Source organism: Labrus bergylta, chromosome 24, assembly GCF_963930695.1.
Source record: "Labrus bergylta chromosome 24, fLabBer1.1, whole genome shotgun sequence".
NCBI classification, from domain to species: domain Eukaryota; kingdom Metazoa; phylum Chordata; class Actinopteri; order Labriformes; family Labridae; genus Labrus; species Labrus bergylta.
Genome location: NC_089218.1, coordinates 3,320,439 through 3,344,942, shown reverse-complemented (window position 1 = coordinate 3,344,942; position 24,504 = coordinate 3,320,439). Strand labels below are relative to the sequence as shown.

The 24,504-nt window shown below is 42.9% G+C and overlaps 2 protein-coding genes across 11 annotated transcripts; both read left to right on the top strand.

Annotated features, from left to right (window-relative positions):
• Positions 1-247: 247 nt before the first annotated feature.
• On the top strand, positions 248-9,401 carry LOC109994735 (indian hedgehog B protein). Its single transcript, XM_020648197.3, has 3 exons — positions 248-1,177; positions 4,483-4,744; positions 7,768-9,401. The coding sequence occupies exons 1-3, from the start codon at positions 878-880 to the stop codon at positions 8,445-8,447; spliced, it is 1,242 nt and encodes a 413-aa protein (XP_020503853.1). The 5' UTR covers positions 248-877; the 3' UTR covers positions 8,448-9,401.
• Positions 9,402-9,680: 279 nt separating this feature from the next.
• bin1b (bridging integrator 1b) lies at positions 9,681-24,218 on the top strand. Of its 10 annotated transcripts, XM_065952193.1 has the most exons (20): positions 9,686-10,167; positions 16,635-16,715; positions 16,856-16,910; positions 17,070-17,164; positions 17,380-17,415; positions 17,742-17,837; positions 17,919-18,026; positions 18,377-18,469; positions 18,786-18,871; positions 18,962-19,037; positions 19,120-19,175; positions 19,275-19,319; positions 19,889-19,933; positions 20,304-20,481; positions 20,699-20,776; positions 21,544-21,564; positions 21,898-22,140; positions 22,378-22,431; positions 22,563-22,664; positions 22,894-24,218. In XM_065952193.1, the coding sequence occupies exons 1-20, from the start codon at positions 10,087-10,089 to the stop codon at positions 22,993-22,995; spliced, it is 1,731 nt and encodes a 576-aa protein (XP_065808265.1). In that variant the 5' UTR covers positions 9,686-10,086; the 3' UTR covers positions 22,996-24,218. The 10 variants fall into 10 exon arrangements, with proteins under 10 accessions (XP_065808267.1, XP_065808265.1, XP_065808269.1 ...); XM_065952195.1 differs by lacking the exon at positions 19,275-19,319 and having other exon boundaries at positions 9,681-10,167; XM_065952197.1 differs by lacking the exon at positions 20,699-20,776 and having other exon boundaries at positions 9,690-10,167.
• Positions 24,219-24,504: the final 286 nt, after the last annotated feature.

The window sequence follows — 24,504 nt, the reverse complement described above, 5'->3', positions numbered from 1 at the left end:
TGCAGGGTGACAAAGCTGTGCTCAGGAGTTTGTTAGTTCCTCAACCACAGCTCAGACTGTTATGTCATTCAGTAACGACTTTAAATCATCCAGAGGAGGGTGAGAAAGTTTCGAAGCGCAGGTCTGAACGCGCGCACCTGCACCACTGCTCACGCGTCTTAAATTGGAGACCAGGGTCCAAAGGACAGGAGTGGGCGCGCGCCTCTCCGGTCAGTCTCGTGGCTCGGTATTTGTCTGTCCTCTTGGCTGACAATAAACAGATGAAGGCGGCCGCGGGGCCTGTGCCACCTCGAGGGGAGGAGAGGACGGAGCTGAGGGCAGGTCCAGCAGGGCGCGGTCTCCTTCTTCTCCCGCGGCACCTCATCTGTGCTGTAGTAGGATCTCTTCCATTTCCACTGCTGCCAGCAGCCCTGCGCCACAGGGACGCATTGAGAACAAACCCGAGAGGCAGAAACCGCTGCGGGGACACCCTTTGACCGCCGCGGCCAACAGGAGCAGCCAGACTCCGCAACGCGCGCCTCCGTGTCTGTCTGAAGGCCTTTTCTCACAGCTCCGACACTGAGGGGCAGCTTTGAACCTGCCTGCCAAGATAAACTCACCTCGCCTATTTATGCCCCTGCCTCCGCGTGCACTCGGGACAGGAGGGTGTCAGCAGCGCAGAGGGCAGGTTCACGTCTCTCCAGCTCTTCTCCAGCGGCGCACAGGACACTTTTACGCGCCGGGAATGGCCACTTTTTGGGACTCTGGAATGAGTCCTGCGCCTTTACCGCCACTCTAAAATTGTCAAGGGGGACCCACGCGGGGGACACATCAAGAAATATACAGCGGTGACATTTTGGCCACCCGCCGGGGGGATACATACCGGCCCCTGGGCGGAATGCTGCTCCAGACGCTGGTGACGTGCCTCGCCGGGTGCGCCTTCATCCTCTCGCCGGTCGGTGAAGGCTGCGGGCCGGGTAGAGGCTACGGCAAGAGACGATCACCGAGAAAGCTCGCGCCCCTCGCCTACAAACAGTTCAGCCCTAACGTGGCCGAGAAGACTTTAGGAGCCAGCGGGAGGTACGAAGGGAAAATAACCCGGAACTCTGAGCGCTTCAAGGATCTCACCCCCAACTACAACCCCGACATCATCTTCAAGGATGAGGAGAACACAGGTGCAGACCGCATGATGACTCAGGTAACCCTCCCGGCTGCCGTAGTGTCTGTTTTTAATAGCCTGAGCTGCTTCTTTAAGAAGTATTTCAGTAGATCTCCAAGTGCACTTTGCCCAGTCTTCAAACGCGTGGACGCTGTTATCTTTTTCCGCATTTCTTGTTGACTCAAGGCTCGTCAGTGCAAAAAAAAGATCAGTAATAAAAAAACGAATAGAGTTTAGCTGACACATTTTTGTATGGTTTTAATTACACTCACCATCAATATGGTACTAGGCTTTTGGTGATTTTCAACAGGAAACAAGCATCATATTTACCAGAGATGTTGACCCTGTCACCACGTTTCAACCCCCCGCTGTCTCACTTGAGATAATTTTAGCTCCTCTCAGTTAATCTTCACGTTTCCCTCTTTTTCTCAAACCAAAACAGTTTCTATGAAGACTTTTCTTGCACTGCAGCTCTTTAGAAAGATGATTACTGAACCTGTTTGCACAGCTCATTCTTGTGTCGACTGTAGAAGCCCTGCAGCTGTTGACACAGCAGAGTTCGTTTCTGGATTGTGTAGGTGAGCAGTTTGAATCAGAGCTCTCCTCTTCTTCTCCACATGAACTTTCAGAGGTTCACTGTGGGCGGCTCGTGCGTAAAAGAGGGCAACCCCGTCTAAAAATGTCTGGAAAAGCGGTCGCTCTTAATTAAAACACTATGTCCTCTGTTTTACATCATGTTTTTGGTGGAAAAACAGCCAAAAGTCGTATTTGGTTAAAGCCAGGGTCAAGCGTGTACTCATGTTTACCGTTTTCGTTTTTAGCCCGACTGGCCAGAGTTAACAGTCGCCTTTTGGACTGTCAGAAATCTTTACGACACCGTCATTGATGTGGCCCCGGGTGGAATTTATTTGACTCCCAATTTCCCCAGGAATAAAGTATTTATATCTGGCTCTGGTGACCGCGGGCTTCCTCCCTGAGCGGCAGTCTTATGTCCACAGACCCACGTGGGGAATGAAAGCGCGTACTGCAGTCTGGAGCTGTCACCTCGCTGCACGCGCGCGCGCGCTGCAAGAAATAACCACTGGAGCGAGTCACTGCAGCTGGGTTTAAACGAACAAAATGTGCCATATAACAGTGTTCAAATGCAAAAGATGAATTAAGCAAACAGTGAGTGCAAGTGTTTCATCTGTCTTTGGTTGCAAATCGACCTGATCCCAGAGTTTAAATTTCCAAAACATCTGATTTGATTGGAAAGGTTTTGATCGGTTTTTAACTCAATTAAATGCACAGTTTTATACAAGAAGAGCACGATCAAATCAGCCCACTTAAACGTAAACAATCAAAGAAATGTCCATTCATCTTTTCGGGGTGAAACTCCATCAGGAGCTCTTTTTGCAGCGTGCAGCCCGAGCCACTGACCTGCACACAATTTATGGGCTCCCGGCCGCAGCAGACAGCCTCCTGTTTGTCTTTAACTATTCCGTGTTACTTTTTTTGTTTGTTTTCGCAGCACACATGTGCAGAAATAGCCCACTTCACTTGTGTTGAAGCCTTAATTATGCACATTTCTTTCGCCTCTTTATTTTTTATTCGCTTTTTCCTGGGCGCTCCGTGCCGCATACAGACGCGTCTGTTCAGGGGCGAAACCACACTGTAAAAAGTGTCACTCTCTGGATTTAATTTGGGCTTTTTGGGTTGCTTTATTTTTCCTTCCAAAGTAAACGGGAAGAAATGCAAGATCATTTTCACTCTTTTACAATCAGCTTTTACGTATTACTTGCGTGGACGTAAATGTTTATCCAAGAAGGCACAAAACGCGCCAAAACTGTTCTTTGGTTTCAGAGCATCCTCACAACTAATTTTTAAAATCGACAGAAAACGTTTTGCTCTTCGCAGATGATCTGGGGAAGCGCGACATTGAGAGACCACAGGAGTCTGAACTGTTCTGAGGACTTTTTTTTTTTTGCAGCGTAAAGGTGTGCATAGGCGCATGTTGTCAGCCTGCGCGTCCAATGTTTGTGCAGCCAGCGGTTTAGTGCTCAAACCGCCTCTACAGAAACCCCCGTCGATCCGTATACCTTGAAAGGAAAACCAACAAAATGTATCGTCTGATTTATGGAGTCCAGCTCGTAGCTGTGACCGCAGAGAGAAAACATTAGACGTTAAAATTCACAGTGAACACTGTGAAAAGGCATCTGTGGCCACCGCGCCACGAGCTATTCTTATCACAGCCAACATGGAAAAGTACGTTTATAGCGTTTAATCCCACTTTTCACTCCTGATAGACTGAGATTCATGAAACGCTGCATCACTGAGACGCTTTCAGGGGCTGCTGGGAAATGGCAAGACGTCCTGCAGACCTGCAGCCATGATTTAATGAGACTTTAGTGACTGTTGATTTACTTTATTTGTCCAGTCAGTCAAGTGGAATAAAACCAACAATCCTAATTGAAGCATTTATGGAGTGTAAGAGACTCATATTTTGACCTTAAATTGAGCAGAAAATGGAATTTGACCAGATGAGAGCTTCTATTTAAAGTCAAATGGTTAAAAGAGAAAGCCAAAATGCATCATTCCTCAAAGTTAGACTGGGGTGACATTGGATCAAAGTAAGCTAAATGGATAGATTTATTCCAGTGACCATTTCATGTATGGAATAAGTACACATAGGCTCCTGGTTTCTGAAGTAAATTCATTGTGGAAGTGTCTTAAACCTGCATTCATGCTCTACTGGTGGCAAAATGAATACCAAACGTGCAAAAACCTTTAAAGAAGGCAAGCATGTTTATTCCCTCAGTAAGAAATATCCTAATGAGTTTAAGGTCTCAAGCTCTAGTTCCAAGTCTTCTTTAATACAGCATGATTTTCATTTCGAGTCAAAGAGACCAGAGAGAGGGGAGGAGTTAAGGCGGGGCTATCTGTGATTGACTAGACGCTATACTAAGGCGATCTAAGTTGTATCATCCTGTGTGCTCAATGAGGCCTTCAGTGGACCCTCTCACCTTCTGTTTGCTCACCCTGACCAGACTCCAGGTTTAGAGGGATGCTGAGGACCCTGTCACCCAACCTCACAGCCCCCCCCCCTCACCGCCTCACTCCTCCATCCTTCCCTGACATAGCCCGCTTCACTCACCACAGAGAGCAAACATCATGCTGCATCCACAGACAAGGGACTTCTTCATGTTCTCTGATTGGTTAAGAATGAGGGAGTGGAAGATCAGAGGATTTTAAAGCTGTAACGTAACGAAGCAAAGTTTTAGAAACACAAGTTTAACAGTCAAAAATAACTTTGATTCTAAAATGTGGATGCATGATATGAGAAGTAAATCTGTGTTTGTTTGCAGCGCTGCAAAGACAAGCTGAACTCTCTGGCCATCTCAGTGATGAACCTGTGGCCCGGGGTCCGGCTGCGGGTCACAGAGGGCTGGGACGAGGACGGCCATCACTCCGAGGAGTCGCTGCACTACGAGGGCCGGGCGGTGGACATCACCACCTCGGACAGAGACAGGAACAAGTACGCCATGCTGGCCCGCCTGGCGGTGGAGGCCGGGTTTGACTGGGTCTACTACGAGTCCAAAGCCCACATCCACTGCAGCGTCAAGTCAGGTGAGAGAGGACGGAGCGGAGAGAGATGATGTTTGTTTTTTAAAAGTAGACTACCTGTAGACGTTCTGTTCTGCAGGTAAAGATAAAGGCACCAGAATGCATCAATCTGACTAGTTCAGCAACCTGTCGTCAGAAAAGAGCTAAAGCTTTGGACACCTTGACTCAGCTTTCATGGATTACTAATCTTACTGCCAGCAATCATAAGAAGAAGCTTTGCAAGATCAAACTGAGATGCAAACAGTCAAAATGTTAGGTATCATTCCCTCAGCTCTACAAACAACACGTTGATACAACATTTAGCAGGAAATCTAGAACGTGAACATTAAATTAACAATCAGAGAACGCTGAATTAGTTTTGTGAATGTTCACAAACTGACGTCTGCTTTAGACATGAACTGCTGCTGCTTCCTTTTTCTTTCTAACATTTGTTTAACCTCCTTTGTTCCTGATCACTAACTGTCTTCTTGTCTGCTAACTCTTATTAATTGACCATTTTCTTCTTCTGTCTCAGCTGCCACTCACCCCATGTTTCCCGTGGTTATAGGTTTACATCACGTTTTACATTTTTGCATTTGAAAGCTGTTTTTGCAGACTCATCTGTACTTAATACAACAGATTATTTTAGAAGAGGAAAATGCATTTAGCAGGGCAATCAAACCCAGGAGATCTACATGGAACAAAAATGCATTACCTCAAAACTACAACTACATGATAGCTTAACTAGTTTAAAAGATGGAAGCACGAGCTGTAGATTAGCAAGGCTCAGATATCTTGAGTTTGCAGACTTGACCTGAAGTTTTACAGAATAACACATTAACCAGAGTATTTCATACTTTAAAGAAAAAAGGCACAAAGTGGAAGAAGGGATTTTTGAATTTGGAAAACAAGTCTGAATCAAAGAGGGAATGTCAGCGTCTCACATGTGCAGCTCTGCTCGGCTTATCATAAAACTCTCCTGTTTGAACCTTTAGTGCAAAAGAAAAGGTCTGCTTTCTTGATATAAAGTCAAAGGTGCTCAATAACAACTGAAGGTGAGACGTAAGCTAAAGCTCCAAATGTGCATATCAATTGGAAATATCTGATTGCAGAGCTTTAAAAACTCTGTTACCTGGATGCTCACAGTTCAAATGTTTAGATTCAGGGTTCATTTTGGATGAATTCTGCAGCAGAGTGTTTTAGTTCCTTATTCAGACCCGTCTTTTTAATGGCAACATCAGCTTAGGATCATGGGTATTGTAGTTTTAAAAAATCAGAAAGTCATTCAGTGTGACATGTTTCTTTGCTGTACGGATTAAAATTACTCTTCAATTACAACTTTTCTCATAGTCAGATGGGATAGTTTGGTATTGAATGCACATAAATACTAAGAGGAATTTGCCTTCCCTTCTCTTGTTGTTTTAGATCAGAAGCTGTGGTCTGCAGACGCTTCTCAGAATAACACACATTCACACTGAGGTTCAACATATTCAGCATAGTGTGTTTTCAATGTGCAGCTCGCATGAAAAGTAACACACATGTGCCAACCCAAAATGAACACACAGATGTGCAGAAACTCACACACTCTTGTGAAAAGGGATCAGAATTTAAACACCCACTTTAAACATTTTACACTGAGTGGTAACTGAGATTTTCCTTTTCTTTTCCCCCTCTTTCCTTCTCTTTTATTCTACCTTTCCCTCCTTTTTCCTCTCTCCTTCCCTCCCAGATCGGGTTGCGAGGGCCCAGTCCTTGACTTGATCAGAAGGGCAACCAATCAAGTTGGTATTTTTCTTTTTCATGTGTTTGATTTCTCCTTTTGTTTTCGCATCAAGAAGTATTCTAAAATAAAATGAAATATTTCCCTGAGTAAGATAAATCTGTCCAGCTGAGGGAAGACGAAACAAAAACCCCAGAAATAGTTTCAAAGAGCTGTTACAAGTTGAACAGGTTAGTCTGTAATCAGCCATAGAAATGGCCACTAGTGGGCAACAAAGCAGCAGGATCCTGTAGGTCAGGGGTCATCAACTATAAGGGCCAGATTCTTTCTTGACAGATCCTTCAAACAGTCATCTAACATAATTTAGCTTGTAAGTAAATGTAACCGTTACACCTGCAGGGCTCTGTGAATAAACATGTACAGATGACTTCATAAAATAATCCCCATTGACTTTTAATCAAACAGAGACTACGGTTTCTTTACTAAACAATCAAACTTTTAAATCATACAATAGGATATCATATAGATGCATTTATAAATAAATACTTAAATATGTTTCTGGCTTTTTGGAAATGTTTTAAAATGAATCTTTTTGACACCACTGCTTTGACACTAATCATCATATCGTCAGTCCAGTCTGCGTCTTTGAACGTTTTGAAACGCCCTGGAGTTGACCTGCAGTCATGTGACCCTCTGTGTTTGTCAGATGATTAACCTGCTGGCTGATTTTCCTGCTCCGCTCCTTCCTCCTTCAGGTGACTTATCTTATCACCTGGCCTTGGCTTTTCTTACCCTCCCCAAATATTTATCCCCAGATAGACTTGAGACGCTCCTCAGGTGTCACTGTTCAAGTGCACAACGCTTTGTCTCTAGCACACACACACACACACACACACACACACACACACACACACACACACACACACACACACACACACACACACACACACACACAAACACACACACACACACACACACACACACACACTGTTTGTTTTTGTACTCTTGAGTGAGGATAAAACAAAGTCAATATTTGGCTGAAGGGATTGAAAAGATTTATTTTGTGCTTTACCTCTTTTTGTATTGAACTCATTCCTCATTTTATTTTTAGCATTTTAAGTGAGCAAAGACTTACTGGGGTCAAAATGTGATGGCAACCAATCAGAAATAACCTCCTACATCAGCATTGACCTCTAAAAGTAAACCGTCTGAATAAGGAATCGTGCAAAATTAGAAAAAAATAGTTAAACAAAAAGTTAAAAATTAAGATTTCTTTAAAAAAAAAAAAATCTTAATTAAAGATCTCTCTCTCTCTCTCTCTCTACAGATCATTCAGTGGCGGCGAAGTCTGGAGGGTGTTTCCCCGGCGAGGCCTCGGTCACATTGGAGGGCGGCGGTCACAAGTCCATGAGCGACCTGCGCCCCGGTGAGCGAGTCCTGGTCCTGGCAGGCGGCGGGGGAGAGCTGGCATTCAGTGAAGTCCTGACCTTCCTGGACCGGGACCCTGGGACCTGGAAGCTCTTCTACACCCTGCAGACAGCAGCCGGCGCCCGCCTCTCACTCACCGCCGCCCACCTGCTGTATGTTACAGAGGGTAACTGCTCAGAGGGGGCGGAGCCAGCCCGAGGAGCACTCAGGACTGTGTATGCCAGCGACGCCCGGCCGGGACAGTGCGTGCTGTTGTCTGAGGGTGAAGTGGGACAGGGGCGTCTGTCTCAGATCACCCAGGTCAGCGTGAGGGGGGGCAGGGGGGCTTTTGCACCACTGACCCAGCAGGGGACACTGGTGGTGGACGGGGTGGTGGCGTCCTGCTATGCCGTGCTGGATCAGCACTCTCTCGCTCACTGGGCCTTCGCCCCGCTCCGCCTGGTCCACAGCTGGACTGGATCCAGCGGGAGCCACAAGGACGGGGTCCACTGGTACGCTCGGATTTTACACTGGCTGGGCGGGAAGCTGCTGGGCTCAGGACGTCTTCACCCGCTGGGCGTTGCTCAGGGCGACAGGTGAGGGCGGGAAACGGGTAACACAGAAGGAAACTCTTATTTAAACAAAACCTGGTCCCTCGTTTTATACCTGTTTCGACTCCAAACTGCAGCCTGCAGAGCTGCATGTGCAGGACCACGATGGACTTCATGCAGACACTTTAAGGTTCCTGCTGAGGCATGATGGGAGTTTTTTCTGCAGGACAAACAGGGGAGAAGAAGAAGAAGCTGTGAACAGACACGGACGCATCCTCACAAAACTCAAACACAGACTGAAAATATGAGAGCACTCCGAGGCAGAAAGACTCAAAAACTTTCAGAGACACGTGTATCCTTTTAAAACTATGAAACAATAATCCCTTAAGAGTTCCTTAATTCAGCATGAAAACTTCAATTCACCATTAGATTACACTTTATGACACTATCAGGTTACTATTACGGCCCCCAAAAGTCTGAAACATCTTAGGGGTAAAGAAATAAAAGTGTTCAGGATTATTACTCCGTATTCAGATATTTGATCAGAAAGCTTTAATGGCTTTTTTTTTCGGTAGAAGAAACCTTATGCCATGCAGAAAGCCAATTAAAGATCCCTAACGATGACACGATACATCAATTGACTTATTAATTTCCATTTTAGTCTGTGCTCAACCTTTTAGGAACCTGAATCCTGAGTAGGAATCCCTTTAAATGGCACTTATATGCATCCAAAAGGGACCAACCTGTACTGGAATAAGCCAATAAATTCAAGCTAATGGGTGAGGTAGTGGAGTGTTAAGGTAAAATTTAAGGGATCTAGTTTCATAGTGAAGTCCAAAGGGATGCTGAGGTCTTTGTTGTAAGAGCTGTAACAGAGATTTTAGAAGAAATGATAGAGTGTATTTAAGTGTTGTTTGTTTACAGAAATCCATTCGTTTTTATTGTGGGAGAAGAGATATTAAAAAAAAAGATTTATTTTTTAAATTAAATTATATAGAAACCAGTTGTTTGTTGTGTCATTTGTTGTGTTCCCTGGTGGTGAAGGGGTGGATGACCTACTGACACGTGAACGCACCTTTACTGACATCTACCGGCTTCCTGTTCGAGCCGCAGGTGCACTATGCTGTGTGTGTGTGTGTGTGTGTGTGTGTGTGTGTGTGTGTGTGGTGGTGGGGGGGGGGGGGGGGAATAGGGACTGATTTAGCCCTCACAACATTTAACTGGAAAGCGCTCTGTGCGCATAAATAAATCCGTGCGTAAAGACTGCAGCACACCAGTTGCATGAATGCAACAGATGTCGGCTAATAATAACAACCTGCTGCGCCTTTAAGAGGCTAACTGAGGAGGAAACCTAATATCTCTCCACATCCAGCTCAAGTCTTCATCAATTAACTGTGAGAGCGACGATATCTGAACAGTCCCCCTGCTCTCTGTACCAAACTCCACCTGCTTTTTACTGTTTTTATTTGTGTGCTTGATTGTTTAGCCACACATTACCCGGATTAAATTACGCATTGCACCTTTAAGAAGCTGTCACCGGGATTAGAGTTACGCGCAGTGAGCCAGGTCTCCCCCCGGAGGGGTTTTACGCACTGCTGAAGGGTCTCCTTCATCGACATTTCTCCCTCTGTCCTCCTCTTCTTCTTCGCTGGTCCTGACACCGCCGGGGAGCCTCCACGCCGCGCGACATGGCCGAGCCAGGGAAAGGGGTCACCGCCGGGAAACTGGCCATCAACGTCCAGAAGAGGCTGACCAGAGCGCAGGAGAAGGTAAACTTTTCCCTCAGCTGATCAAAGGCTCACATGGCAGCGGGACACTCTGTCCTCCTGTCCCTGTGAAACCAGATCCTTCAACTTTTTGGCGTCAAACTCTTCTCATTGGGGCGATAAAAAAAGTATTTGAAGGTGTGAATCAGAGGATTGTTCCATATCAGGGAACTACAAGGGGGTCTGAGGGGTTAAGGAACCCTTATCTGAACTTCAAATGTGGGGTCACCCTCTGTGACATTTAACACAACTGACATGTACCCCTTGTATGTTAATACTTATATGTATTAAATCTGTCTCATTAATAAGATTTTAAAGGATAATGCTGATCAAGTGTAACCTCAAACTGGGGTCAACCTGTTAACATTGAACTAGAAAAGCAACCTGACTTTGCTCTTTAAATGAAGACAGCTAAAGAGAATATTTCTAAATACTTGATGTCTACTTTAAGATGAATAACTTCTTAGTTTCAAATCCTGAGATTATCTGCAGTCATTCACACAGATCTTTGGTGTTTTAAGGGACGATTAAGGATTTTTTAAATTCTTGTTGCTTAGCGTTGACATGTTTAACCTGCACACTGCTGAAGTTTCCTTTAGCAGGCGACTTCAACAAGCTGCAGGTAACAGACATGTTAAACTGAGATCAGTTATAATACAACTTTTATCAGTTGTGTGTAAAACCTTTTGCATGATATTACAAGAAGAAAATTATTTCAGTTCATGTAATTCATCGAGTTAAAGCCAAAGTCTTGCTGGATTAGTTCTTTTAAAGTTTTTAACTGGCTACAAATAATACACTAACTACTTTGAAACTCCAAACATTACAAAGATAAGAAGCATAAATAAGAAACTTTAATCTGTGATAAATTGTCTAAAATATTAGAAATCATTCAGCTGAACTTCAGGAGCAGCATCGACTGTTCCTTCACATTCATTGTTAGACGTTTATCTGCAAACTGAGCATTAACTACTCTGTCAAATACTACAAGATGTATTGAATACTGGTCGATAGGAGGAGCTCTTAAAGTGACAGAATGAAACCTGATCAACAGTCTGTGTTCAGTGTGCTGTCTGTGAGTTATTATTGTCCGTCCTAATCACTCCTGTTGCTTAAGCCTGCTGAGGTTTTACCCTCTAATCACCTCAGTAACACACCAGCAGTGCTGTCAGTCAGTCACACACTTATTCTTCTCAGTTTGTTTAACTTGAAGTGATCTATAGTTTCTGCTCTTTGTGTTTTTATCTAAAGCCTTTCAATAAGACAAACTGTGACCTCTTCTTCCTCCACACTCTAAAGGGAGGATCTGCTCCTCAAAGCAGCTGCACGTTTAACTGCTCCTCATTTTAAAGACATGCTTCTCTGGGATTCAATACATTTTCTAACAAACCCCAATGAGTTTTGGTTGAAGGGATTGGTTTGCAACATGGGATTGGGTGCAATTTGCTACGTTATGCTGTGATGAGCTTAATTGTCACACTGCAGAAATGTTCTGTTACAAGTAAAAGTGCAATCACATTTATAAAGTAAAAAACTGTTTGCATCTGAAAACACTAAGCTACCAAAAGTATAGATACTGATTGTGCAGAATTCCCCCTGTTTCCAGTCATCGTGCTAAGCTAAGCTAACTACACCTTGACTCCAGCTCTATGTAACACACATAGTCTACTCCATAGTTGCGCTGTCCTCCTGCTGTCATTTCTCCGTTTAGACCCAATAGATCATTTCAGCAGCTCTGAATGAACTTTAAATAGAAGCTGCTGAATGACACAGCATCCGTGTCCCACGATCCTCCTGTTCTAATGTGAGAGCTTCTTTAGCTGCAGGTTCGTCTTCAATATAGAGGAAATCTGCAGAACTTCACGGTGCAGAGAAGGAAGCTTCATGTTGTTATAAATAACAGAAAGCTTCCTTCTCTGCACCAGAATGATGTTTTTAACCTTAACAATATAAAAGAGATTAAACACATTGACGCTTCAGTCATTAGAATCCAATCAATGAATACAACACTACATATTTAAACACGTTCACCACAAAGAGACAACCAACATTTAGGCTTGAATTAAAACCTTTCTTTCTGCTTTTCAGTTTCTAAAATAGAATCATAAATCCAATCCTGTGTTTTCCAGATATAGGGCATCAAATAACTTTCTCTGCAGCACATGACCAATATTTAAATGTTTTGGAGCCAAAAGGAAAACACAGAGAGTTAGAATTTTGCGTTTTCAGTCCGCAGGTCTAGGAGCTGTTGGAAACCTCCCCCCTTTTTTTATAGATTTCACACCGCAGGAGCTTTGGTTTTTGGGGACCAAACAGTTCTGGGGACTTTCTGAAGAGGACTATCCACTTGGGAGTTCCCTGAGAACGTCACATCATGGGGACTTTTTTCAGTCTGCTTTCGCACCTCCATGGTTCCTACTCTGAAGCAGGAGCTACAAAGCTTCCTCTAAACGGGGTTCTAGAAACTATAATAGTTCTTAGTTCCTGCAGTGCAGAATAAATAACAGAGGGGGAGGGTTCCAACAGTTCCTAGAACTATAAAGAAGTTCCTGCTGTCTGAAAACAGCTTGTTAGTTCCTAAATCCCCATTTAGAGGAAACTTTGTAACTCCTGCTTCAGAGTAGAAACCACGGCGCTGTGAATGCAGACAGAAATAAAGTCCCTGTGATGTGACATTCTCAGGGAACTCCCGAGTGGATAGTTCCTCTTCAAAAAGTCCCCAGAGTTGTTTGGTCTGAAATTGATTGTCCTGTTTGGTCATGATTGTCGAGACGAGATGAAAATGCTCCCTGTGATGAACTTTCTTGTCTTAGCAAAGATTTTAGTGACTGGGTTGAACTCTGACCTAAAAACATAAACAGGAGAAAAATCAGCTTTCAGAAAGTAAAAAACAAACCTTGATTGTAACGTTAAAGGTGTCTGACAGAGTTTGAGATGAGACTGAGCTCGGGGTTGGAGCTCTGGGAGTAAAGAGGAAGGTCAGAGTATCATCTTCCCTCTGAAGGCCGGCCGAGGTGGAGGAGGGGAGCGTCGGCTTCAGCTGTCTGCTGGCACGCCGCCCTCCACCCGCCACCTCATCCTGCTCGCTTTATGTTGGCCTCTCCTGTGTGTCTCCTGTCCTGAGACGGAGCAGGAAGAGGCCGATGAAGACTTGCGTTAACTCAAGAGTAACTTGTCTGTAGTTGATCTCTGCTGAAAATCCTGCAAATACAGGTGGACGCAGAGACTTTTCCACTGTGACAGATGCACCTATGCTGGATTCTACCTGCTGAGTTTGATCTATATTTTCACAGATCTGCACAAACTGAACTACATCGTATAACTTTATCATTTGTGTGCAGCCAGTTTGAATCTGGTTCAGACCAGCTCACAGGATCACTCAGACCTTCTCCTGGAAATCATCGTATTCATCATAGTGATGTAATGTCACCCGCTCATGTTGAACTGGTCAGCTGTGCTGCAGAGCATGCTGGGAAAATTCCCCTCAGTGGAATCCGGATGAGTGTGGTGACGAAGGAGGGGGGGGGGGAGGTACCCTTTAGGGAGCAGCAGGAGACCCGGTGTGGTGCTGGGAGTCAAAGAGGCAGGACCCCATGACACTGACCTCCCCCCTCTTTGCACCTAGTACATACTTCCCCTCTCCCTCCAAACATGAAGTGATACATTACCTGCAGAAACTCTCCTGCAAACTGCCCCAAAGTAACAAAAGGTCGTTTATTTTGCACTTACCGACCCGTTTTTTATCTTTAAATATAATGTGAGGTTGAAATCCTGCAAACATTACTTTAAAAACTAACAAATAATTAATGAAATATTAATAAACCTGATGACAGACAACAGCACATGGAACAAGAATAAAACACATAAAGTTAAAAGTAATGGACCAAAAGCACAACTACACTTACAAACTATCATAATGACATCACATAAAATGCATTTAAAAAAGAAAGATCCCCTCGAAGGACCCTCGTATTCACTGGTTAAGTGTTGTTGTTAGTTTTATCCTAAACATAGAAATGTTTATCTAAAGTAAAAGCAGCTTTAATTTGCACCTACAATCATCTCATTTTATGCAGATATTAAGCATCACACCTGAGTTTAAAATACATCTTTGGAGAGTGAATAAATATAAAATATTTTCTTCAAACAAATTGAAACCGTTAGATGTTTGTGTGCTGCTTTGAAATGTTAGATTAGAGGATATTAGCTACGTGTATTTTTTCTGACAACTTAAAAACAGTCTAATTCAAAGTTTGAATAAGTCAGAATAAGGAAACATTAAAGTTAAAGCACACTTTTCAATAACTCTCGATGTGAATCCAAACTTCACAAACCTCGAAGTTGCTCTGCTTGGCCTGCACACCTGTCCCTCACCTCCCTCCCTCCCAGGACTCCCAGCATGCCTCACTGATGTGGGCAGGGCTGTGTGTGTGTGTGTGTGTGTGTGTGTGTGTGTGTGTGTGTGTGTGTGTGTGTGTGTGTGTGTGTGTGTGTGTGTGTGTGTGTGTGTGTGTGTGTGTGTGTGTGTGTGTGTGTGTGTGTGTGTGTGTGTGTGTGTGTGTGTGTGTGTGTGTGTGTGTGTGTGTGTGTGTGTGTGTAGGGGAGTGTGTATCTATCAATAACTCTTGTGGGCCTTCTCCACGTCTCTTTGAATACCACACAAACCTCCTGTGTGTGTGTGTAACAGGGGTATTTTGGGGGATGAAATTGAACACCGACGGCTTGGAGAGATGTCAGTGAACACACACACACACACACACACACACACACACACACACACACACACACACACACACACAGAAATACCCACATAATTATGCATTTAAGTTTTTCCCAATCTGAGTTTACTTTACGTTTATTTTTCTTTCCCCACATTAACACATTCATGAGTGCAGCATGGTAACATGATCTTTCCAGACTTTACGAGAATCCCCTGAATGCATCATGAGACATTTGAGTGCGGCACAATGAGCCGCACACACTGAAGGCTGTAAAAGATACACCAGGTGTGTCGTCCAGATATAGATCTGGATTTTAATAGAACAAATGTTCAATGATGTAGACTTCAGACATGGATTTGAATAGTCCACCTCAACATAAATAATAATGATGGTGACAGATATTTAATTAATCTTCATGTATGCTTCATCCCAAACAAAAAGTGTGTGATTCATGCCTTTATTTAGAGACAGGGCAGTGGATAGAGTCAGAAATGAGAGAGATATAGAGAGAGAGGAATGACATGCAGGAAAGGAGCCACTGGTCGGATTTGAACCGTTACTGTATATGACAGTAACATTAATACAAAGGGCAGTTACATTTCACATTCTTAAGGTTGTTTAAAATGTTGCAGTCAGGTTCTTCTTCTCTGCAGGTAGCTTCCTGTTGCATAATCATCCTTTGCACTTTAGTTTTCATAAATGTCATGGATATATATCTCGTATTTTTCTCTTGAGCATCACTTAGGAAAACTTAAGTTGGAATAGAAAATGTAATAAACACAGTTCTGCATGTAATCAGTGTACCCCTGTATTCTTTCAGCTTCTTGCATTTACTCAGTTATTTCTTTTATACCACCCCCTCCCCCCCCCATTCTGTCCGTCCAGGTGTATCACAGGTATCTCTAACTGCAGGATATTAAATGATCGAGTCTAACTTGCAGTATTTCCCCTGAGAGCTATGAACAGATTCTGATACACTGCGGTTATTAAAACAGGATCTGAGGTGTGTGTGTGGATTCTCAGTGAGCAGGTGTGTGTGTGTGTGTGTGTGTGTGTGTGTGTGTGTGTGTGTGTGTGTGTGTGTGTGTGTGTGTGTGTGTGTGTGTGTGTGTGTGTGTGTGTGTGTGTGTGTGTGTGTGTGTGTGTGTGTTGCAGCTTTGGGGAAGTCCCGTTGTCATGTTGCCCGTGGTTTGTGTATCTGTCACGGGATTAAGGCGGCAGGTGGTGCTGATGGTGTCGGAGCGCTCAGTAGATCAGATTAGCTGTGACCTTGCGCAACTAACAACAAAACAAACGTCCTCTTTCGTCTAAACACTGAAGAGATGACGCGAGCAGATCGAAAATATTCAGACACTCAAAGCTTCATGTGAATCTGAAGACAGAAACGATCAAAAAACCTGATAAAAAATGTTCAAAACTAGTTGATATATGAATCATTTGTTATTCCATGTTGTTTTGTCTGGTACTACATGGACTAAATGATCAATCTTGATGTTCACACACACACACACACACACACACACACACACACACACACACACACACACACACACACACACACACACACACACACACACAGCTGGTGTGGCCGCAGACATAGTGGAGACACATGGCTTTGACAGGCAGCTTGAAATAGACAGAAACATGCCTCCACTTTTAGATCTGAATAGAGCACCATGAATGAATACAGGCACAGATCAATATGTTGATTCATTGACAGATAATTCCCACCCGTCGTCTCCTCTGCAGGTGTTGCAGAAGCTCGGGAAAGCGGATGAGACCCGGGACACTGTGTTTGAGGAGATGGTGGCAAACTTCAACAAGCAGATGGTCAGAATCGTTTTTTTTAACATCCTCATGAATCTGTTTTTCATGGATTTGTTTTTGAAGAAAACAGAGAACAGTGAAAAGTTCCTGCCTGTTTTATTTATTGTCCTGTTAGTTCAAACCTGCTGTGTTGTCTCTCTCAGACTGAAGGCACCAAACTGCAGAAGGACCTGAAATCTTACCTGGTGGCAGTGAAAAGTGAGTTTTTCAGTAACCTGAGGTACAGCAGCCCCTGCAGTAGTTGAATGCAGATTTGTTACAGTTGAATTCCTTCAACTGTAACACAAAGGTGCTCTACAGAGAGGCATGCATTTAAATGTTGTTCTCTAAAGTTATGACATGTTTGTCTGCTTTCAGCGATGCACGAGGCATCTCGGCGGCTGCAGGACTGTCTGGCCGACATGTACGAGCCTGAATGGTTTGGAAAGGAGGAGATGGACGCGCTGGCAGAGGTGAGACCTGCACACCGCTCGCTGACGTACAAAAATGACGACTCTGTGAATGTTTGCTGTTACTTCTCCTTTTGACAAATGTTCTTACTTTCTGCTTCAACCTGCATCAGACACTCTTTAGTCAGTACTAACAAGAATTCTTTCCCCTCTCTTTCTCTGCCTGCTAACACTCTGTCTTCTTCCTAACTGCATGCGTCTCTTCTTCCGTCCTGAAGGAGATGATAGAGAAGGAGATGGACAATAACTTAGAGGTAAAACGAGACAGAATAAAGAGTTTCCCACAGATCAGTGTCAGGCTCACGTAACTTAGCACAAAAATCTGCATCATCATATCAGCCACACCAGAGGGAATACACGTTGACATTTTTAGAAAGAAAGTTTTACATCTGGTGTGGATGGTTCCCAGTTTGGTTCTGTGGGGCAAACACTGGTTGAGCTCTGAAGCAGAGGATGTAGTGTTTGGTTTTTAGATCTGAACTAACAGCAGTATATAGAAAACAAATCCGCAGCAGTAGTGATACAGAGAGTTTTCATTTCAGTGCAACACATTTAAGATATTGTTCTGTTTGTGTTGCAGGACTCAGACACTCTATGGTTGGATTACCACCAGAGCCTCGCCGACAAATCTGTGGCCTGCATGGACACATACCTGACCCAGTTTCCTGATATCAAGGTGTGTTTCTGGTTCTACCGGCGAGGAAGTCGAGAGGAAACACAGCAACATTATTTTTTTCTGTGATGTCCTGTGCTGTAGGCTCGTATAGCAAAGCGGGACAGGAAGATGGTGGATTTCGACAGTGCCCGGCATCACTTTAGCTCCTTACAGAAAGGAAAGAAGAAGGACGAAGCCAAGATCGCCAAGGTAACCACCTGTGTGTGTGTGTGTGTGTGTGTGTGTGTGTGTGTGTGTTTGCACAGTTATGTAGTTTGCTTAACTACTGTTTGAGAATGTTTTGCTGCTCGTGCAAACATGAAGGACTGATTTTTGTTTTAAGGCGGTGTAAGTTGTTTGTGGAATGACTTTAATGTTTTAACTTATTGATAACTGATATTTATGTTCGTTTAAACTGATTGCTTCCCTGTTTAACAAATGCTTATTAACATGTTTGCGTTTGTCTTGAATTGTTCTTGTTTGCTTTTCTTCTTTCTCTCTCTCTCTCTCCCTCCTCCTCCTCCTCCTCTTCCTCTCTCCTGCATGCTGTGTGCGGTTAGCCAGCAGCCCTGTTGGAGATGGCGGCTCCCAGCTGGGCTCAGGGTTTGATATCAGCCCACCAGGTGGCTCAGACTAACCTCTCCTTCAACCAGGTGAAACTCTGGTTCATCACTGACTCCCCCCCTCCTCACCTCCAACCTGTGATCTGATCCACAATCCAAACCTCTGATTTTTTTGTATAAATGTGTCAGAATCGCCCTTTAATTTACTTCTCATCTGCAGTTGTCTTTTGAATGCTTGCAGCATTCACATGTCTGTAGTTATGAAACCCTGCTTGTGTTTGTTTGCATGAACGAGTGCTCATTAAAAACTGTAATTAAAGAGTTTATATTGCAGTGTGCAGATATATCATAAATCTGTTTGCATATCTGTGTGTGTGTGTGTGTGTGTGTGTGTGTGCATGTGCAGGCTGAGGAGGAGCTGGGCCGAGCTCAGAGGATTTTTGAGGAGCTGAACGTTGAGTTACAAGACGAGCTTCCATCACTGTGGGACAAGTGAGACACTTTATTTTTCTACAAATCTTAAAGGCGACTGAGTCCAAATGTTTAAAAATGTTGTGTTTGTGTTGTCTGTGGTGTGCGCAGTCGTGTTGGCGTCTATGTTAACACATTCCAGAGTCTGGCAGGTAATCAGGAGAAGTTCCACAGAGAGATGGGAAAGGTGAGATGGTGACATCATGATAAGTGATCAGCTGATGTATTGATCAGTCAGAGATGTTGATCTGCTCCCTGTGTCTCCTCAGCTCAGCCAAAACCTGAACGACATCATGACCAAACTGGAAGAGCAGCGGCAGTTCAAGTGAGTGGCCCTAATTTAGGATTTTATGCAGGACTAAGATTTTATAACATCATGTAGAAGAAATGAGAGTAATGTCCCTCACATCGTCCCCTACTGCAGAAAAGATGGTACTGCAGCAGAAAAGACAGGAGATGATGCCAAGAGGTAAAAATCTGCTGCATGCAAAATCTTTGCTTCTTTTTTTAAATCTAGAAATAAGCAAATTGTTTGTTTGTTTTCCAAAAAGTGAGTTCAAACTGCAGTAGATCGTACAGAAAATAATAAGGTCATAAAACAACCTGAAAAGGCAATATTGTTTCTGTTTCACGAGTGCGCTTATATTAAATAAATGAAAAATATTCAAATAGCCTTTATGATCAATCTTTTTTTACTAACTGGGACGAAGAAAAAGTAACACTTGTGATTAAAGTAATAGTGTGATTGAGAACGTTGTATTCTTTTGAGAGAATAACAGTGTTTTCATATGTCTTTGTTTTAATCTGACAGTAATATCTACCACGTGCATGTTCTGCTCTGAATATCAGCTTTGTTTGACCTCTTGCATGTTAGTTTAAAGTGTTTTGTCGCACTCTTGTGGAGGAAGCACAGAACTTCATGTGCAATAGGTTTGAATCCGCAAATCTCTTTCCTCTTTTCTCCCTTTTCTTTTTTTCTGCTGTCCTACTTCTTCTCTGACCCTGCCACATATTTGTTTTTGTTTTTTCTTCTCTTAGTGAGGAAGCCAACCACAGCGAGTCAGCCAGCTCAGCACCAAAGGTAAAAACAATCAGAAACAAACTGTCTACATGAATGTATAAACTGTATTTTTCCTTATTTTTTGTTTATTGATTTAAAATACGACAAAGATATTTAAGAGTTTATCAAGGTGAAGAGGAGCTTCTTGCACAATATCTTCATTGAACAAAGAACCCAAAAGAAGACGAGATCAAAAAACTCACTTTCTGAAGTCACAAACATGAATGTTAAATCCAACTTCTTTTGATAAGGTTAAAAACACATGATCAATGCTTTTAAGTCTTCCACCATTTAACCAAATAAGATCATGTTGTGTAGACTAATCTCTTCTGCACCCTCCTGCATGCTGGCATGCATGTTTGATTTTTTTGCTTGACGTTTAACCCTGCTGGTGGTGAAGAGGCCCGGTCCTCCTCCTAGTCGGCCTCCACCTAGACTCACGCCGTCCCCGGACCAGAGACAGCGGCATGCCGAGCAGTTCGAGGACGAGGATGAGGCAGTGGCAGAGGCCGAGGCCGAACCCACAGTGCCTGATGCTAACACAGACTGCACTTCCACAACAACACAGCAGGTCAGACTGGAGATCCTTCTGTGTGACTGTAAAAACCTGCAGTGCGTCAAAAATACAAGATACAATAAATCAAGTTCTGTTTGGTTTGCTGGGATATTCCTAGAACGCCCACTGTGCTGAATGTCAACAGCAATATTTTCCCGGATAGTAAACCCTCCTAACCTGAGTGTATGGATTCATGTGTGGATGTATGTATGTGTGTGTGTGTGTGAGGCAGAGTGAGCCCTGGTCAGGGTTGAACCTGCTGGATTGGGATGTGGTGGTTTTACAGCCCATCACGGGTCAAGCTCCCAAGGTGGGTGGTGGGTTTTAAAAGCTGTGTTTACACACAAAACCCTCAAATCAATTACACGTTTTTATTTCATTCATTATATTTTTATTCCAGCTCAAAAGAGCTTTCCTTCTGAGTGGAGAACATCTTTCAAAACTCTTGAATCTTCACATTGAAGACACACTTTACAATTTTAAACCTGAACCGTTTCACAGCTGAAATGTTCATGGAATAAAATGGTTTTGCATATCGGATGGGTGGAAGAATTTAAACATAAAACTGCATGTAATCACACACAAACCTTTTAATGAGTGCATTCTGTGAGGAAATAACCCTCCAGTTTTGTTCACTGTCACTTAAACAAATCCACTGCATGGCTTTCTTCATGAGTGCCCGTTCAGCCTCGCTTTGCATGTGAGTGTTTGTTCTACTTTTCATTAATAATGTGTGTGTTAATGGACAAAGTACCGGTATATATTCAAGGACACTTGCTGACACAGGAGTGACAGCCACACTTTACATTTGAAGCCTAAAGATGCATCTTTCTGTTTCTCTTTTTGGTGTTGTGTCTTTTTGAAATTAGATAATCGATTAGTGCATGAAAAGAAACTTAATCTGCAACAGTTTAAATATTGCTTAAGATGTATTTCAAGCGAATCTGCAAACCTTCTCTGAGTCTGAAATAATTCCATTACATACATTAAACTTATATTGTATAATTCAGATTTAAAGACATCTTCTTGCACACTTTCATCTTCTGTATTGTCTTGTTTTTTAATGCCTCACTGAAGGCGCCATCATGGGACTCATGGGTAAGCTCAGCTCCAGAGAAAAGTTTTTCTCTTTTTTCTAATGTCATAAAAAGAAAACTAGATATGTGCTGTTGTTAGTTTGCCTATGGAGAGAATCTTCTTTCTACATTTTTACATATTTATGGACTTTGATGGTGGGATAACACTCCAACTGCATCCTTCTTTTTACCAAACCACCTTCCTCTCACATCACCTGGGCTTTGACCTTTATTATCCTTTATTAAATCCTTCCGATCCAACAACTCCTCTGGCATCAACCTCCTCTCCTCCTCCTACTTGCCTTTCCTTTTGCTTCCAAACCCGTCACAATGCTCCCTAAATCCTGACCGTTAGCAAGAGCAGACCCCCACAGATCAGGATGATCCCCAACACCCCGAGGAGGCCCAAAGTGGCTGGGAGTACGATGAAGGCAACACGCAGAGCTACGCACAGCCGAGCTGGGACGATGCAGAAACAGCTCAGGGTCAAGAAAGCTGGAACGACGATGGAGGATTTGCTGCTCAGTCGTACACAGATCCCAAGTGGGACGATGATGGAGCCCAAGTGGGACAGGGTGGCTGGGGCGATGATGGAGAGGTACGGGTGGGGTCTGCAGGATAGGGATGCAGGTGGGACCTCGGTTGGATCTTGAAAACATTACTAGTTAAAAAAAACTTTGGAATCTCAGTACAGGCCCAAACTTTCTTTCATTTCTTACTTTTTCTGTACTCTTACTTCCCAACTTTCTTTAGTACATCTTAACAACAACATAAACCATTTCTTTGAGTTCTTTTATAACTCATTTGGACCTTTCCCTCTTTATTTTTGATGCAGAGTGCGGTGACCAATGGCTCAGAAGGGGACCTTCCTCCGGGTTTCGTCTACAAGGTAAGAAAATTTAGTGCCTTAAAATAATTTAGTTCTTAATAATAAAGTTATGTTTTTATTGAATACATGTTACTGGGTCACACATAGTCCATAATCAATCAAAATTTCACATTCGTTTGTGTTTTCTTCAGGTGAAAGCGATACATGATTATGCTGCCACAGACGGTGATGAGCTGGAGCTGAAGATGGGAGATGCTGTGCTCGTTTTGGCCTTTGACAACCCTGATGAACAGGTCACTACTAATGCTTTTTTTCACAGTTAATCTTTTCATGTGGTTGTAATCAAAAGATATAAAACGTTTGCATAACTGAACCAGGCAGCAGTAGAGCAGAAACTCCTGTGTCCATATGTTTTTGTTTGGTCTAAATATAAACCCTTGTGTTTTATTTTAACCACTATTGCATTATTTGAAATTTGAAGATTCTAGAAATAAACTTAATTTGTATTCTATCTTTCTGCAGGACGATGGCTGGCTGTTGGGTGTAAAGGAGTCTCACTGGGTTCAGAGCAAAGATATTTCAGCCAAAGGCGTTTTCCCTGAAAACTTTACCCAGAAGGTTTGAGGTTGAGGCCACATAAATATTTTGACCCCATGTTGTTCCCAGAACTCCTCAGATATCTCTAACGGGAAAAGACTTGGTTGTTACTAAATGTCTACACACCAGAAAGCATCGGTGCATGATTGGAAATGTGCACTAAACATTTCACTGATACCAAAAGGTTTTACGCAGTTAAAAACGGTGCCAGTTATTATAAACACGTTTATGTTCAACAAATTAAAAGGGCTTAGAGGAGAGTGAATATGTTTTACAAAATCATCACCTTGTGGAAATATTTCAGTCATCTCAAAGTTTTAGTCAAATCTCCCACAATAAAGCAAACGTATTGATTGTTTTGTTTTGACTTCTTATTCCTGCATTATTTCTTTTTTTGCTGAACTCAAAAGAAACATAAAACATGAGTCATGATGTACTGTATGAATGTCAAACTATGTTATGTTTTGTTTTGTGAAGGACTTTTGAACAATTATGAGAACTGTCAGCAGTTTCTTGCATGAAGCATTTGATTGTATTGTCATTTCGGTCTTTAAGGTGGCTCTGGGTGTCTGAAATGTATAGGTGTCCGAGAATAGAGTCTTGTGGAACTCCAGCGATATAAACAGTGTGTGCAGGCGACGCCTTGCATTGTCAAAATCAACACAGTTTCTTTTCATGTAGGATCATCAGAGGGAACAGTAGATTTTCATTTATTTCATTGGCTATTATGCGAATGTGTGACTTCAGTTGTCAAATGCACATATGGTTTATTTTGAATTTTAATTCATCTTTTCGTTGGTGAATGAAATGCAAAATCTCACTCTGAAACTTAGTCGCAGATTTTCTTTCTTCATACTAGATTATATTTCCTCCTTCCCTACACAGGATACATGTTATTTAACTCTTTTAAAAATGTGTTTATGCATTTAAATCTGGTTCCCTGTGCACTTGAGGAGGGGACAGTCTTGACTCTGAATCTCTTCTCACTAGAAAAGACCTCATCACTGCTGTAAGACACTTTGTTGATGGTAGAAAACTTACAAGAGACTGAAGCATTCAGAACTTTAGTTCAAAACAATGAACCTGTTGTCCAAAGTAACTCAAACCAGGCCTCCTGCAGTAGCTAACGAAACCCATGCAGAGCTCATTTTTACATTGTGTGGAATGAATGAGGGAGGAAAAGGTCAGAGTGGTAACTACTGCACCTTCTGATGGATTAAATCAATCATTAAAGATGAATGAAACAACAAGCGCCTTGTCAAAGTGATACATGTGTCTCACCTTTTACTCAGTTCTGGATCTGCTGTGATGTCTTCTTTTACATGGTTATCACACACTTTTAAACTCAATTATTAACATCATGTCTTTTAGAGATAATGGAGCATTGAAAAAAACACCAAACAAGCACTTTAAAAATAGGTACAGCCCAATCTGAAATTTGTAATTTCTTAACCAGGCCAGGCTGATAAAGATCAGACCTTGGGCATTCTTGTCCTGTTAATATACTTTCCCGCTGATTTTCCCACCGACAGCAGT

What these genes read in the sequence shown, in the direction of transcription:
- LOC109994735 (XM_020648197.3), top strand. Translation starts at nt 878, where the DNA reads ATGCTGCTCCAGACGCTGGTGACGTGCCTCGCCGGGTGCGCCTTCATC. An exon ending in CAGACCGCATGATGACTCAG is followed by an intron (nt 1,178 to 4,482) that starts GTAACCCTCCCG and finishes GTTTGTTTGCAG; the next exon opens with CGCTGCAAAGACAAGCTGAA. An exon ending in CCACTGCAGCGTCAAGTCAG is followed by an intron (nt 4,745 to 7,767) that starts GTGAGAGAGGAC and finishes CTCTCTCTACAG; the next exon opens with ATCATTCAGTGGCGGCGAAG.
- bin1b (XM_065952193.1), top strand. Translation starts at nt 10,087, where the DNA reads ATGGCCGAGCCAGGGAAAGGGGTCACCGCCGGGAAACTGGCCATCAAC. An exon ending in TGACCAGAGCGCAGGAGAAG is followed by an intron (nt 10,168 to 16,634) that starts GTAAACTTTTCC and finishes TCTCCTCTGCAG; the next exon opens with GTGTTGCAGAAGCTCGGGAA. An exon ending in AGATGGACGCGCTGGCAGAG is followed by an intron (nt 17,165 to 17,379) that starts GTGAGACCTGCA and finishes TCCGTCCTGAAG; the next exon opens with GAGATGATAGAGAAGGAGAT.